Source organism: Peromyscus eremicus, chromosome 8b, assembly GCF_949786415.1.
Source record: "Peromyscus eremicus chromosome 8b, PerEre_H2_v1, whole genome shotgun sequence".
Taxonomy (NCBI): domain Eukaryota; kingdom Metazoa; phylum Chordata; class Mammalia; order Rodentia; family Cricetidae; genus Peromyscus; species Peromyscus eremicus.
The window spans coordinates 18,001,978-18,018,092 of NC_081424.1; the positions used below are offsets into that span (position 1 = coordinate 18,001,978).

Sequence of the window (16,115 nt, forward strand, 5' to 3'; positions counted from 1 at the left end):
CACTGCTGGGTTTTAGAAAATTTCAAATGCTAAGTGTTTGAGAAAATGGATTTGCTAACTCTGTTCTTTAATTAAGTCCCTGGAATAATATTTGTAAATTCACTGATTAGAATTTTGTACTTGTTTAGTTACTGGCTAGAGTGATTTTCCTCTTGTGTTAATAAACATTTTGTTACCGTATTTCTCCCTGCTGCTAAAAATATTTACCTTGAGTCATTTAGATCACCTCCAGTTTTCAGTATAGAATTTGTCCTCAGAAAACACATTGTATGCATTTGTGGATTTCATAAGTCTTCAGGTAGTTAGTGTCATTTTTCTGTGTTTTCGTTTTATGCTTTCTATATTTCCTAATATATTTCTCTATTTCGTAGCCTCTATTTATACTTTGCATATGCAACATAAAGAATATAAAGTCATTGAAGAGTACTTTTAGCATTTTTCATTCCATTATAGATTTGGAGATATTTATAAGTAGCCCTTATAATAACAAATAATAATAAATAAGTAAATAGTCCTTCAATAACAAACTAAAAATGATATATGAAAAGAACTATTCAAAAAAGTTTAAGAAGGCCTGCTTAGAAATATAATAATCATAGTTTTTCAGCTCCTGTCTGCAGTGTCTTGCAGGACTTACAAAAAACAAACAAGCAAACAAACTAACAAAACACCTGTTGACTAAAAATAGTGTGTACAGTCTGAAGAAGAGCTGTATTTATTTAGTCATCAAAGCACAAGGAGGTTTTGTTTGGTTGTTTTATCTTTCTATTTTTATTAAGTACAGGGATATTTTTCCTGAAAAATTTCTCCTATTGCTTTTTTGTTTTATTTTGTTTTAGACAGTGTCTCATGTAGTCCAGGCTGACCGCAGATTTTCTTGTAGCTGAGGATGACCTTGGATTCTAGATCTTCCTGCCTCTACCTCAGGTGCTAGGATACAGGCATACACCACCACATCCAGCTTCCTATTGCTTGTTAATTGGCTATAGTAACTCTATAGCATGCTATTTATACTGTGTGATTTGCTTTTTAAATCAATATTTCTCTTTTTTAAGATGTTTTTATTTACTGTGTGTATATGTGTATGTCTGTGTGAGGATATATGCACATGAGTGCAGTTGCCCATAGAAACCAGAGGTATCAGGTGCCCTGGAGCTGGAGGTACAGATGGTTATAAGTTGTCCAGCTTGGGTACTGGGAATCCAGCGTTGGTACTGGGACTCTCACTCTGGTGCTCTGCAAGAGCTATATGCACTTTTAACCATAGAACCATCTCTCCAGCCCATAATAAAAATTTTCTTAGAAAAATTCTTCAACAGTTAGTAATCAAATAAAGAAATATGTGTTTTTTCAAGTCCTATAAAATGTAAATGTCTGTTTAATATTTTGAATTATAAAAATTGCTTTGTTTACTCATATGAATCCTATGAATGTTTTGGAAAACTCGGTCTATAAAATAATTTCTCTTTGTTGCAGTTGTTCAAACGCAGAAATGTCTCTTTGCCCAGAAATGATGACTGTATGCTGGAGAGTCCCATCCAGGACCCAGACATCAGTTCCACTGTGCCCATTCCAGAGGTATCCTTTACAAAACTGTGTTTGTGCTGTGCTCTGTGGTACTTCAGAGACAGAATAGACCTCAAATAATGTAATTAATATTCACGCAGAAATCGTTGCATGCTAATTTATTTTTGTGTTTTAGGAAGACGTGATCACCGCAGATATGATTCAGATGGTTTTCTCTAGTAATGCTGAACAGCAGCTGACAGCAACACAGAAATTCCGAAAGCTGCTTTCTAAAGGCAAGAGTGATTCCCAGTTCTTATTGACAGTACACTATTTTATGAGAGAGTTGTAGTTTTAAAAGTTTGAGACACTTATTTTGTCCTTTTTTAAACCAGAGACAGGTCTTAATTTCTCTTTAAAATGTATTTTAGCCTGGTATGGTTGTGTACACCTTTTTCATTTTGCTTTTTTTCTTTGGGAGAGGGTCTCTATCTAATCTTGGCTAATCTGGAGCTCATTAGGTAAGTCCAGATGGCCTCCAAATCATACAGGTAGGCTCACCTGCTTCAGCACCCGGCTTGGTTGTGTTTACCTTTGATCCCAGCACTTGGGAGGTGGAGGCAGGTAGATCTATGTAAGTTCAAAGCCAGCCTGGTCTACATCATGAGTTCTAAGTCATCCAGGGCTGCATAGAGATCCTGTCTTTAAAAAAAAAACTTTAAAGTATCATCTTTTAAAAAATATATTGTTAAACACATTGTAGAAAAAATTACAAATTGTAGAATATAAAGAAGCAAGTATAAAAATAATTGTTACCAATAAATAAGGCTATAATTCCTTATAGAAATATTTTTTAGACATACTTTTTATTTGTTCAGTTTTGACTTGGAGGAGACAAGGTTTTACCATGTAGCTAAGGCTGGCCCCAAACTCTCCAGATCTTCCTGCCTCACCTTCACAAATGCTGGGAGTTCAGATACACCCAGCTCTTTCATTATTTACTGACCATTTGTAGTTCATTTGGCCAATTTATTTATCCAGTTAATATTAGTATTGTCTCATATGTAGAATTTATAGAATTAGTAATTTGAATTGTAAGGAATTTTGAAACTGTTAAGATTTTGCAGATGACAGTGAATCCCTGCCTCAATTTCCTAAGAAAGATAAAATTGACTGACGTGAGGAGTGAATGAAGTTTTGTTTGCTCAGCATGGATTCCAAGGGTTTTGTCTTGCTCTCTTACGTATGAAGAGTAAGTGTGTTACAAACAGTTATAGGGTAGGCCGGCAGGAGGGCTCAGTGGGTAAAGGCGATTGCCACAAAACTGACCTGAGCTTGATCTCTAGAACCTGTGTGCTTGAAGGAGAGAACTGCCTCTCCTCCAAGTTACCCTCTGTTCTTCATGTGTACAGTGTCATGCAGTCATTTGTGAACAGGAACACACATACCACATGGAATAAGTGTGAAAACATTTCATAAGAGAAAAGTTAGCACATAGATTTAATTTTTAATAAATACATGTAACTTTTATATCTCATCCTTCATCTTCCAGTAGCTCAGCAATTGTCAGAAATACTTACACAATCAAGAATGACTTCTTTTAATCGCTGCATTTTAGTATATTTTTTAAGTTGATGGTTATTTTACATGATTCAGATTTTTTCATTATATTCTCTTTCAAGATTTGTTTTTGACATATGCATAGTGTCAAACTGATAGGATTTCTGTAGATTATGTTTGGGAATTTTGAAGTTGCTCTCAATTACTTTTCTATCAAATCTTATCATTATTGAATTTATTTTCTTTAAAGTAAGAACTTAGTTAGAAGGAGTTTAAGTAATCTTTCCGTTATCTGTGACGGCAATCTCTGAGGTGAGACTCTTCTAGTAAGACAACTTTATCTTCTGTAATTGTTCAAACTGTCGTGTTTCTATTAAACTTTATATGCCAATTATTTTCACTGTTTCTTCTTAGTAGATGTTAACCTAAGTTAGACATAAAACAGGTTATAAGTGTTTCCTGCCAAATGTATCAAGGATAGGAGAATGTTGGATTTACTCTATTTTTACTTAACCTGTAGTATAGAAAACATGGAAAGCAGCTGAGAATAGAACTGTAAGCAGAAACAGCAGGGAGCTAAGCAGCGTTCTAACTATTTCCAGTAAGCAGACTGAGTGTGTCACTGGCTACTGCACAGCCTGCCGTTAAATCCAGCGTGGGTTCAAGTCAGATAATAACCATTGCTAAAATCCCCTTATCTGCTTCCCTATCAGAGCCACGCTTGCAAATGTAAATCACGGGTTACACTTCAATTCCAGTTTTACTAAATTTCCCCAAAGCTCTTTGTTTTCACTGCTGAAGCATGTATTTTCCTATTTTGCTTGTTTAAATTGCCAAAGTGTCTCTGAATCTTATTTATGATAGCTCATCACCTTTATAAACTTATGTAGACTCTTATTTTGTTATGTATTATTAACAGCAGTTCATGGTGTGTGTTAAATTAGCTGGTAATTCTAGTGCACTTTAATTGAACTCTTTTGGATGGAGTAATAAACTGTTGCTTTGAACTTTGCCAGAAGAGGCTGCGTCTGTGTTGTGATGTAACTGACAGGTCTGTGTCTGTTGGCCTGGGGACACTGATGTAGCTGATGGTTCCGTGTCCGTTTCTCACTGCCTTCTGACCACACGTCCTATGTTCTCACCTCCTATCTCAGCGCCTCTCCTCAAAAACAAAAGAAAGTGTAGAGTTTTCCAATAGAAAAAGAAACAAGGTGAAGCTGGTAACCCTACCCCTAAAATTCTGAGACTTTGAAAGGTAGAGGGTAAAGGGTAGAAGTGTCTAATAATGTTTTGTAAGATGGGGAGGGTGGACATTTTGAAGTCTGGGCTTTTATTAACAACACATGGAAAAAATTTAATGGACATAGTTTTGCCAGCTTTGCAGAAGTCACAGGGAGAATGAGAGTTCTCTGTCATGTGACTTGGTAAACAGCTGTTTTAGTACAGTCAGGTTGAGCATGATAGGTGTATGTGACTCAGCTGTGCTTCATTAAAAAAAAGTTATAAAAACAAGTGCATCTAATAGACACACAAAGTATGTGTGGAACACAGGAGAAAAGAATTCAGTTTAGGAAGCTTGTGAAGTTTTATAAGTGGTAATAGTGAGTGACTAGTAGGTAAAATAGGTACATTTCTATGAAGAGAATAGAAGACTTATAGGAACACCAGCCTAGAAGCTACTGAACTGGTACTGTTTATTGAAGCAGAGGTATAAGAAAGATTTCCTTTTATGTAGCTGGTCAGTACTTGAAATAAGTTTGTTTGAATTTTACATCAATTACAAGAGGATTTATGATTCTCAAAAGTCTGCATTTCATGAAAAAAATTTCAAGATTTTTAGATAATCTAATAGCGTTACTGTAAATAATAAATAATATCTAGACAAAACAAAATCTTGACTAAGACAGGTAAGTGAGTGATATTATTACTAGTGAGGGAACATCCTTGGAAATCAAAAATCAAAGATAGTGCTATAAGAATTTAGTGGGGACTTGCTCAGTTTGTATTGTGAGTATTCTCTCATTTTGTAAGGATGATCTCTTAAATATATTTCATATTAGAAAATATATTTTAATTTCCTATCATTGCAATTAATGAAAAAGTAGAGTTTGCTTTGTAAAAAGTACTGCAGTAATGAGAATATTTGTCTTCAGTTATATCCAGCTAAAAGTTTACACTTAGGTCAGCGAAACCTAGGGAAACTTTCCTATGCCATCTGTGGTAGTTCCATTACTTCCAATTTGTTAAAGTCACCTAGGAGACAGGCCTCTGAGCATGCCCGAGCGGGACTGTCTTGATGACCGTAACTGAGATGGGAAGACCTGCCGCTGTCATCAGCACCGTCCCCCGATGGCATGGACTGTACAGATGCAGAGGTGAACTGAGTAGAGGAGGCTTGTTGCTCTCCCTGGGTGCAGTGTAACCAGCTGCTTCCAGCCCTGCCAGTGTGACTGGCTTCTCCTCTAAGTCTTTAGTCAGGATATTTTATTACAGCACAAGGAAAAGGAACTAAGATACCATGTTGCATGAAGCGGGGATCAGTTGTCTTTCTCTGTCTATGTAACAACCTTTCTTTTTTAAATCTTAGAACCCAATCCACCAATAGATCAAGTTATACAGAAACCAGGAGTTGTACAGAGATTTGTGAAATTTCTTGAAAGAAATGAAAATTGTACTTTACAAGTGAGTCTGAAGTTTTCTTTCATAATCTTCTAGAAATGACTGAGTTTCTAGTGGAAATGGCTTCAGTGCTGACTATATTGTAAGCATTCATTAAATACTTGACAGTTAAAGAAAAAGTAGGTATCACTCTTGGCTAAGGCATGGCTACACTGCTAGTTTCTGTTAGGAATTATTTTATTGAACAGTTTCAGGAAACATAAAATTGCAGCTAATATTAATGAAATTCTATAGGTATCAGCCTTTTAAAAACTATTTTCTTTTAGAAAACTCAAATTAAGCCGGGCGGTGGTGGCGCACGCCTTTAATCCCAGCACTCGGGAGGCAGAGCCAGGCGGATCTCTGTGAGTTCGAGGCCAGCCTGGGCTATCAAGTGAGTTCCAGGAAAGGCGCAAAGCTACACAGAGAAACCCTGTCTCGAAAAACCGAAAAAAAAAAAAAAACAAAAAAAAAACTCAAATTAAAGTGTTTATCTCATTATTAAACTTCTTTATTTCTTTCTGAGACAGGGTCTGTCTAAGTAGCCCTGGCCTTAAATTTACAGAGTTCTGCCTGCCCCTGGTAATGTGGTGGAGTTAAAGCCATGAGCCACTACATCCAACTCTTAAATAACTTAAATAAAGTTCTTAAATAACTGCTGAAAATGTTTTTAGCTGATCTTTTTTGTTTTTTTAAAGAATAAATTGGTATAACTTACAAAAAATATGAACAAATTTAGGTTTTTTTCCCCTAGGGAGCATTATCTCTGAACCCAGATATGGTTATAATCTCCCAAATCATTTGCTACTGTTTGCCAACATTTTGATGTTACAAAAAGAGATTACATTCTCTCACTTTGATGTCGGTGTATACTCTAGAATCAGACTTATGTTTTAGAATTTGGAAATCAGTGCTGTTGTCAGTAGTGAAGACTGTTCAGACACAGTTATTGAAATTGCAACTCTGAGTAGTGGTCCACTTGTTTGAGCAGTTTGGGAAAGGCCCCTATTTTAGGCATAAGCAAAAGACTATGTAATACATGTGAATGTGAAAAACCTGTTTAGACTTTCTAATCAGAGTCTCTGAGGAAAAGGCTACTTTATTTTCAGGTCAGTTATTTTGAATTAGAAATAATAGGATTTTAGTCTCTGCTTTATGTAATCTGTGAGTATAGACTGAAACAGGTCTAAGATATTTATTACTATTTGGCCCTTTACTTCCAGTGAATGAAAAAAGAAATAAATGGTAATAAATAAATAAAATTATTGAATGCTAACTTGAGAGCCAGGCACTATATAAAAATATAAGTCCAAAATTAAGACATTGTTTCTGCTTACAGAAGTTTGCTACCTTGTGGAAGGTAAACGTACCGAGAGATAGGAAGTACCTCAGTGTGCTTAGCACTACAACAGAACTGTGAGAGAAGTGCTCTGGGGAACACAGGAGGAGGATGGAGCAGTTGATGGGGATGAAGGGAGGAGTAGTTCATGAGAGCACAGCTCGTGTAAACAGTGGTGTGTATGCAGGAACATCGACTCTATCTGATTCTGATGAAATTCACTAGTGTAATTTGGGGATAGCTCTATACTGTTACCCAAGTGGGTATTATTCTGCTAGTTCAGACTGTTTAAGTTCAAACGAGGTTCCTGTGGGACACATTGCCCTATAGACAATTTTTATTAGGCATGCACACATTTTAAAATGTGAAGTAGATATGAGGCTTTTAAAAACTAGGGGACATCAAATGAATATACAGCTGTTTTACATTTTTAACAAATCAAAACAATTGTCATTACTACCACACAATACAGTTGTGTTTATGTGTGTGACTATGTTGCTCATGAGTGCCAGTGCCCTCCGAGATCAGAGGCATCACATCTGGAATTACAGGCAGGTTGAGACCCCAGGTTTTGGTGCTGACAGTCAAACGTGGGTTCCCTGTAAGAGCACATGCGCTCTTCACCACAGAGCGATCACTCCAGCTTCTCCCACCTTTAAAGTCATAGCTGTGCACTCCAGTTTCGACAGGTCTTCAGTAGGTTGTGACTTTACTGGTCTTTGTGAATGCATTCTCCTAAGGGATATCAAGGAGAAATTTGTAAACTTGCAGTTGCTTTCCATGTGTTTCCTTATTTACAACTGATGAGGGCTAGTATCGCCATTGATGTTAAATATAAATTATTTCTTCAGGGTTTTTTCCTTAGTCTTTCAGAGGTTCTGCTGTGTGAAAGATTAGCAAATGTAATAAAACCTTTATGTTGAACAAACACCTAAATGTCTGGCAGTCTAATTTTTATGTTCTTAAATGAGGTTGGGGTGACATGATCCCCCAGGAAACAAATAGCATTTATGAGTTTTTCACTCTGTAAGTAGTATCTCTATTTCTTCTTCTCTTGTGACATTTCCTTTATGCTTTCTTTTATTTCCCTTTTCATTCCTTAGTTTGAAGCTGCCTGGGCGTTAACTAATATAGCCTCTGGAACTTTTCTGCACACCAAGGTAGTGATTGAAACTGGAGCTGTTCCAATTTTTATCAAACTTCTCACGTCGGAACATGAAGATGTGCAGGAACAGGTAAGTTTCTAACTCATGCCACATGTTGTATGTAGAGATTTAAATTTTCTATTGAAAATACTACTTGTAATTTTGACCTCCATTTTGACTCATTTTTATTCCTAATTTGCCTAACATTTATTTAAAATATGTTAATTTTTTTGAGTCTCAGATTAGAAGTGGGAGAGAGGACTACTTTAGCCATGATTCTGGGTTTTTGATGAGAACTGGTCTCAGCATAGGATCTACTGTTTTTATTTATGATAGAGCACATTGAGACATAAAAAGGAGTGCATCATGGATGCCTGTAAGGCTTACGTCTGGGATGCTCGGACTCATTCTCTGCATGTACAGGGCATATTTTATTGTTTTTTGAAAATAGTGTATTACTTCGAATTGAATCATTTTAATAGATTTCAGTAGTAAATTTTCAAAGTTTTTTTCTAAGAGAGAAAATCTGATAATATGATTAGACCATCCAAAGAAATTCAAGTTTTGGGTACTTTTGGTTTTGCTCTGCATGTTCATCTGTTGGTCTCCTGTTCCATTCATCATTTAGTTTCATGAAATTTTGTATCCACTTAACGCTAATATTGGAAGGTTTCCTTATGAGGTTACTCTTCCAAGAAAAGGTTACTAATTATCCAACACAAACTCATATTTTTCAATCATTCATTATTCAGTCCTTAATTGTACATTAGCTATTTCTAGCTCACTAGTGTTAATAATATAGTTGTGAACATCATTGTGTATTGGTTCTTATGTGCTTCTGGGTTACTTGGTTACTTTAGTAAGGAAAGGGGACTACCTGTCAAAGCATATAAAAAAATATATAGCCCCACCAACAGAGAGAGAGAGTACTTTTTTTTAAGGTATGGTGACAGGGCTTTACTATGTAGCCTTGGCTGACCTTGAACACACAGAGATCCACTTGCCTCTGCCTCCTAGGTACTGGCTAGGATAAAAGGCACACATCACATCTGCCCCCCTCTTGATAATGTTATTTCAGATAGTAAGAATTCCTGTGTGATGTTCTGTATGGCAAATGTGTTGCTAATTAGTCAATAAATAAAACACTGATTGGCCATTGGCTAGGCAGGAAGTGTAGGCGGGACAAGGAGGAGAATAAAGCTGGGAAGTGGAAGGCTGAGTCAGAGAGACACTGCCAGCCACCACGATGAGAAACAGCATGTGAAGATGCCAGTAAGCCACGAGCTACGTGGCAAGGTATAAATTTATAGAAATGGATTAATTTAAGATATAAGCACAGTTAGCAAGAAGCCTGCCACAGCCATACAGTTTGTAATCAGTATAAGTCTCTGTGTTTATTTGGTCGGGTCTGAGCGGCTGTGGGACTGGCAGGTGAGAGAGATTTGCCCTGACCGTGGGCCAGGCAGGAAAACTCTAGCTACAAAGAATTATCTTCAAAGTAATTTTTTCCTTATCTTGTTTTAATTTTTTTTTAATCTTAGGTCTCAAGTAGATATTAAAAATAATAATTCATGTTTTAAATTCTAAAATAAGACTTTCCCAGTTGAAAACAATATGCTTTTGTATTTCCATGAAAACTTTAAAGTTAGAGTATGATAAAATGATAATTTTCATTTGGATAGTTCCTCATATAATTGAAATTTACTACCATTTACTTTTAAAACTATACTAAACTGATTAATCTTAAATTTTTAGTGATCATCTAATTCTCATCGTAGTTATTATTTATATTTTGTCCATGTATTTTTCTCTCTTATTCAAAAATCAGTACCATTCTAGCTAGAATATTCTTGGCAGAGGAGCAAATCTCTAGTATAAGTAATGAGAAAATTTGCTAGCTATATTTTGTCTCTCTTGGTAGATTCAGAGTAGACAGACTTGTTCAGCTCTCTTTGAAGAGTACTGAGAGTTCACTGGGATGTGAGGGAAACTTCTTAAGTGCCCTTAACTTAGGATTGAAAATGCTATAGCATTGCATTTAAAGTTTTCCTTTCCTGTCCTGTTTCCTTGCCTTTGTTTCTCACATGTTCTTGAAAACCATGGTTTTGTTGCTTTACTAACACTCTTAGCGGGAGTGTCTGGCTTAGGATGTTGTCTTAAGAGCACTGTTTTATTTTTCTCAGGCTGTTTGGGCACTTGGTAACATTGCTGGTGACAATGCAGAATGCAGGGATTTTGTTTTGAATTGTGAGATACTTCCACCGCTTTTAGAGTAAGTATTTTGTTTCAGTTTATCATAATTAAGTTAATTTTGCATTTGGAAAAGAAAGCTATATACTCCTCCATTTCTATATAACAGTTAAATTCTCAAACAATGTTTTATTTTGTAGTTTTTACTTATGATTTGCCAGGCCTAAAGTTACTTGAAAGTAGGTAAAACCAGAAAAAAAAAAAAATCAAATTGTATTCTTTTTTAAAATGTCTTTTATGATGCCAGGAAGTGGTGGAATGCCTTTAATTCCTGTACTCGGGAGGCAGAGGCAGGTGATCTCTGTGAGTTGAGGCCAGCCTGCTCTGTAGAGCAAGTTCCAGCACAGCTAGGGATACACAGAGAATCCCTGCGCGCGTGTGTGTGCGTGTGCACGCGCACACACACACACACACACACACACACACACACACAGAGTCTTCTGTGTTCTCTTAATCTGTACTTATTAGTAGTCATCACTTACTTGATGACTTCAGTGCTAAAATAATTCTAACAAGGATATATACTACTTTATAATATAATAACATTTAAGTGGTTCCATAGCATGAAAATTTTTTTTAAGATTAAAAATATTATGTATATATTGCGTGTGTATTTGGGGACAGGGGCGTGTACACAAGACTACACTTGTCCATGGAGGCCAAAGGAGGGTGTCAGACTTCTGAAACTAGAGTTATATATAGGAAATTGTGAGCTAGGATCTGAACTCAGGTCCTCTGCAAGAACAGCAAATGCTCTTAGCCACTGCCCTGTTTTTCCAGGGCCTCATAAAATGGAATCTTTAACACTGAAATACTGAAACAAATTGTGTATTCATGATGTCTGCAGAATTTTATATTTGTTTTTGAAATGTCTGCATTAGAATGACCATAAGAGATTTTTGTTTTAGTGCTTGACAGTTACTTTTTACTTAAGCAACTTTTTTACTTCTCTGGCTGCTTTACTTACAAGATTTATCTTTTTTTAAAGATTTATTTATGTATTATATATACAGTGTTCTGTCTGCATATATTCCTGCATGCCAGAAGAGGGCACTATATCTCATTACAGATGGTTGTGAACCATGGTGTGGTTGCTGGGAATTGAACTCAGGACCTCTGAAAGAGCTGTCAGTGTTCTTAAACTCTGAACCATCTCTCCAGCCCGAGATTTATCTTTATTTATGTGTGTGTCTGTGTTGGGAGCATGTTCATGTGAGTGCAGGTGCCTGAGGACAGAGGAGGGTATCAGAATTTCTAGAACTGGAGTTACAGTGGTTGTGAACTATTTGATATGGGTGCTAAGAACTGAACTTCAGTCCTCTGGAAGAGCAGCAAGTGCTCTTAAATGCTGAGTGTCTTAGCTGCTTGACATTTAAAAATACATCATACTATAATCTAAGGTCCTTTAAAAAAAACCTACAGAAATTGTTTGAAAGAGAGATTTCTGTATACAGATAATTAGCATTCACTGAAAGGTTCACTAGGTTAAATGTCAGTGACAAGTATTATGAAAGAAAAAAAACTAATCAAAGAGATGATTACAAGAAAAATAACTGTCATTCTGTGGCATTCTCCATCCTTTTTGGGGAGGAATTAAATAGAATAAATTTAAACATTTAGATTAGTGTGCAACCCTTTGTTCTAATAAACAACATAAAAATGATTTCTTGGCATGACATACAATTAAACTTAATTAAGAACCAGTTGCTTGCAGGTCACTGAATTGTTTGCTACAATTTACTGCTGTGGACTTACTTTTTTGTCATTGTCCTTTCCATGTGACATTTTTCTGATCTGATTATTTGATTTGTGAATTAACTGAGCATTTTGTTTCTTTTTATGCTTTGGGTGCTATTTCTCTAGGAAATTTATCAGGTTGGTAGCAGTTTATGAAGTAGTAAGCACTTGTTAGCTTCTGGTCTCTTAAACGTTCTACAGAAGTCTTTGTTGGTGCTGACTGAGCAAATCTAAGAGAGAACAAAACTCCACTATCTAACTGTGTACTGCTGGAAGTTTACATAATGCATTTTACAAAGAATGTCTGAAAATACCAGAGTTTCATTATAAAATTTGACCACAGAAATTGAAAATTTCATTCAGAATTTGAGAAGTGTGTCATAGTGAGGCACACCTATAATCCCTGCACTTGGGAGGTGGAGGCAGAAAGATCAGGAATTCAAGGTCATCCTCTGCCACATGAATCCCTGTCTGGGGGAGAGGACAAACAAAATATTGGAAAGTTTAAAAAGAAATAAAATAAATCATGCTAGCTACCATATGTTGTCACTAGCTGAAAAATGATGATGAATTATCTGTCTGTTACATTAAAATTCATTTTGCTAATATTTAAGTAAATATACATTTTCTAATAATGTGTAATTTGATCATTCATGATTGAAGTTTTATTTACTTATTTTTTTGCTAATTTGATTCTTAGTAAATGTAAGTCTTAGTTCTATAGACTATATGCTAAAACTTTATTTAAATGTAATTTAGCTTTATAATTTTGTACTTTTTCACAATGACATATTAAATCAAGATAAATACATAATTGGTTTGCCAATTTCCTCCCTCAAGCCTAGTCTGGCTTGTTAACCTGTTTTCTTTTGCTTTGCTTTGTGGCAGTGGAATTGCGTACCTACAGAAAATCCTAAAATATTTGCTGAAAATACTTGCTATAGTATAGTATAAAAAGGAAAAAGTTTATTACTTTTGTTTTAAAATGAGATGTATTCTTTAGAGGCTTCATCTACTTATAAGAAAATCTTCAAACAGTGTTTAGTTTGTTTTTAAATACAGATAACATAGACTTTACCATTTTATCTGTGATGGTGAATACTGATTGTCAACTGGAGAGGATCTAGACTAACCTCAAGACAAACTTCTGTGCATGCTTGTGATAGAGTTTGTAGATTGCATTGACTGAAGTTGGAAGACTCAGTTGAGGTGGGTGGTACTGTTCCATAGGCTGGGATCCTGGGCTGAATAAACATGACAAATGAGCTGCGTGCCAGTATTCACCATTCTCTGCTTCCTGACTGTACATGCTGACTTCACTGTGTTGAGAAATGCCAGGGCTTCCTCGTGATGAACTTTACCCTCACACTGTGGCCTGAAATAAACCCTTTCTTCCTTAAGATTTTTTTTTTTTCTTTTTTAGATAGTGTCTCACACTTGGCTAAGTCTAGCTTGTAACTTTGTATGTATCCTAGGATAGCCTCTTGGCAATCCTCCTAACTCAGCCTCTTGTGCTGGGATTACAGGATGAATGAGCTGCTGTGCCCAGCTCAGTTTAACCACACTGAATATGCTTTTATGCAGTGGCATCAAGTATATTTCTGCTGTTAACACAATTATCAGCACTGTCTACTTCCTGAATTTTTATTCAGCTCAGAGACCTAATGCTCATTAAGCATTCACATCCCAGTTCTGCACCACCCTTGGGAACTAAAATTTGTTTTATGCCTTTACCTTTTCTGGATATGTCATAAGTTGAATAATACAACATGACCTTTGTGTCCTGCTTGTTTCTCTTAATGTATTGTTTTCACCTGCATTGTTTTCTGTAGTGGTATTTTGTTTTGTGGCTGAATAACATTCCATTTTTGTAAAATGTAATTGCCATTTTGAATCTGCAGATTGCTTTCAGAATAATATTAAGTGTTTAAAAAGAGAAACATGGCATGCAATATAATTTATTTAGATCTTTAAATATTTTGTAATCAATTTTAACCAAGTCTTATGCCTTGATTAAGTTTATTCTAAGGCAATCTCTAGTTTACATTGATTGAACGTATGCTTTATTGGCTTTATGGTTTAACAGTGCAGTACATTGATGGAAGCTATGTTTTGACTGTTGACCTTTTCCTGGATCAGCACTATGTGAGTGATATCTCATGATTCCAGGCAGTAGTGGCAAACTGCAGCTGCTAGTTAGCCATAAGATGAGAGCAAACAACAGATCCTCTGGAGAGTACTGGGTTGCTAAGCTGTTTGGGTAGGTATGTTAGTTTTCTATCATTGTGATGAACCTGTCGGGAGGAAAGGTTTATTTTTGGCTCACAGTCTCAGAGACTTAGGTATAAGATTACTTAGCAGCAGAGTTACTTTGTATCTCTACAGAGACAACATCATCACAGGGATGTGTGGTAGGGTGAAACTGCTGACCCAGTGGTCCAGAAGCAAACTTAACATGCAGAAAGGGCCAGAGTCCCCAAATCTTGAAGTCATTCCTCCAGTCACTTAATCTATTTCTACTGTGTACCACCTCCAAAAGGTTCTATTATCACTTGAATCTTTAGCATGAAATTTGGAGACTAATTAAGGTCCAAACATACTAATAGGTTAGATGCATTTTATATGTTTTCTTCTTGCAGTGTTTTTAAGTTGTAATGGATTTAGTCATTCTTAACCCAAGAACATCTTTATATTTTTACTGTAAATAAAAGCATTTTCTTGATTTTTTAAAAAAAGCTTATTCATAGGAAATATATGGGAATTCAGTTAATTTAAGCTGTTGATTGTATACCCTACAACTGTGTGAATTGACTTACTATAACTTGTAGAGTTTTTTTTTTTTTTTTTTGCCTCTTTTAGACTGGGTCTTAATATATGTCTCTACAGATCATTAGGTTTCTGTATATAAGATTATATCACATGTAAATAGAAATAGTTTCATTTTCTGTCCTCCAGTTTTCCTTCTATCTTGTTGAAATTATTTCCTTTTATTTTTGTTGTTTGTTTTTATTATGAAAGAATGTTGGGTGCCTTTAATTTTTTTTGTATCAGTGATCATGTTTTCTTTATCCTATTAATGTGGTTTATTACATTGATAATCATGTATTGAACCATCCTTGAATTCCTGGAATAAAATCCTATCAGGTGATATTCTTTAATAATTTGAATTATGAAATGAAATTTCCTGGAATTAATTTTCTAGAATTTTATTGTAAAATTTTATATGTACATTCATAAGGAATATTGGTCTATAGGTTTGCCTTGCCTTTGCTTTGAGGGTGACATTGTCCGGGTGCTTGGGAAATATTGAATTCTTCCTTAATGCTTCATATTATTCAGTAGTGAAGCCAGAGTGAGTGACTTGTTAGAAGCTCATTCTGAGTCTTTTTCCTTTATTGGCTTAAAATTGTATAAAGTTATTTTCCTTTTGATTATTTGAGGTAATATAATTATCATCTTAAACTAACAACAATTTTGTTTGGAATTTTCACTGGTTTAGTTTAAGAAATTATCCAAAACTCAGCTCTGTCCTTCCCTTTAAGTTGTTATTGCCATAAGTTAAGTCATTATATATTGTGGTCTATTGCTAAATTGTCTTTTAAGTCACATAGGGAAAAGCGTCTAGCTCATTCACATGTCATGATCTTTAGTAATGTTCTTTATTTGTGTGGTTTTAGCCATTCTGGATTGGCCTTTTATTTCAGCCTGAAAGACTTCCTTTAGCCAATCTTGTGAAGCAAACCTGCCATTGATGACCTTCCTTGACATATAAAATTGACAAGGAATCCCTGCTTTCTCCTGAAACACTGACAAAGGGATAGTGATTCTAGATAGAGTGTTGAATGACTCTTTTAATTTCAGCACCATAAATATGTCACCCTGTTGCCTTTTCGTCCTCTATATGAGAAAACAGTTGTTAC

The 16,115-nt window shown here is 35.6% G+C and overlaps 1 protein-coding gene across 10 annotated transcripts in view; it reads left to right on the forward strand.

Moving 5' to 3' along the window:
• Kpna5 (karyopherin subunit alpha 5) overlaps positions 1 to 16,115 on the forward strand; it is a 70,626-nt gene that overhangs the window by 29,118 nt on the left and 25,393 nt on the right. For all 10 annotated transcript variants that reach the window (XM_059272559.1, XM_059272562.1, XM_059272564.1 and 7 more), the window contains 5 exons: positions 1,477 to 1,578; positions 1,703 to 1,802; positions 5,654 to 5,748; positions 8,167 to 8,298; positions 10,392 to 10,480. In XM_059272559.1, the coding sequence (XP_059128542.1) occupies positions 1,477 to 1,578; positions 1,703 to 1,802; positions 5,654 to 5,748; positions 8,167 to 8,298; positions 10,392 to 10,480 (518 nt within the window). The remainder of the gene's footprint in view (positions 1 to 1,476; positions 1,579 to 1,702; positions 1,803 to 5,653; positions 5,749 to 8,166; positions 8,299 to 10,391; positions 10,481 to 16,115) is intronic.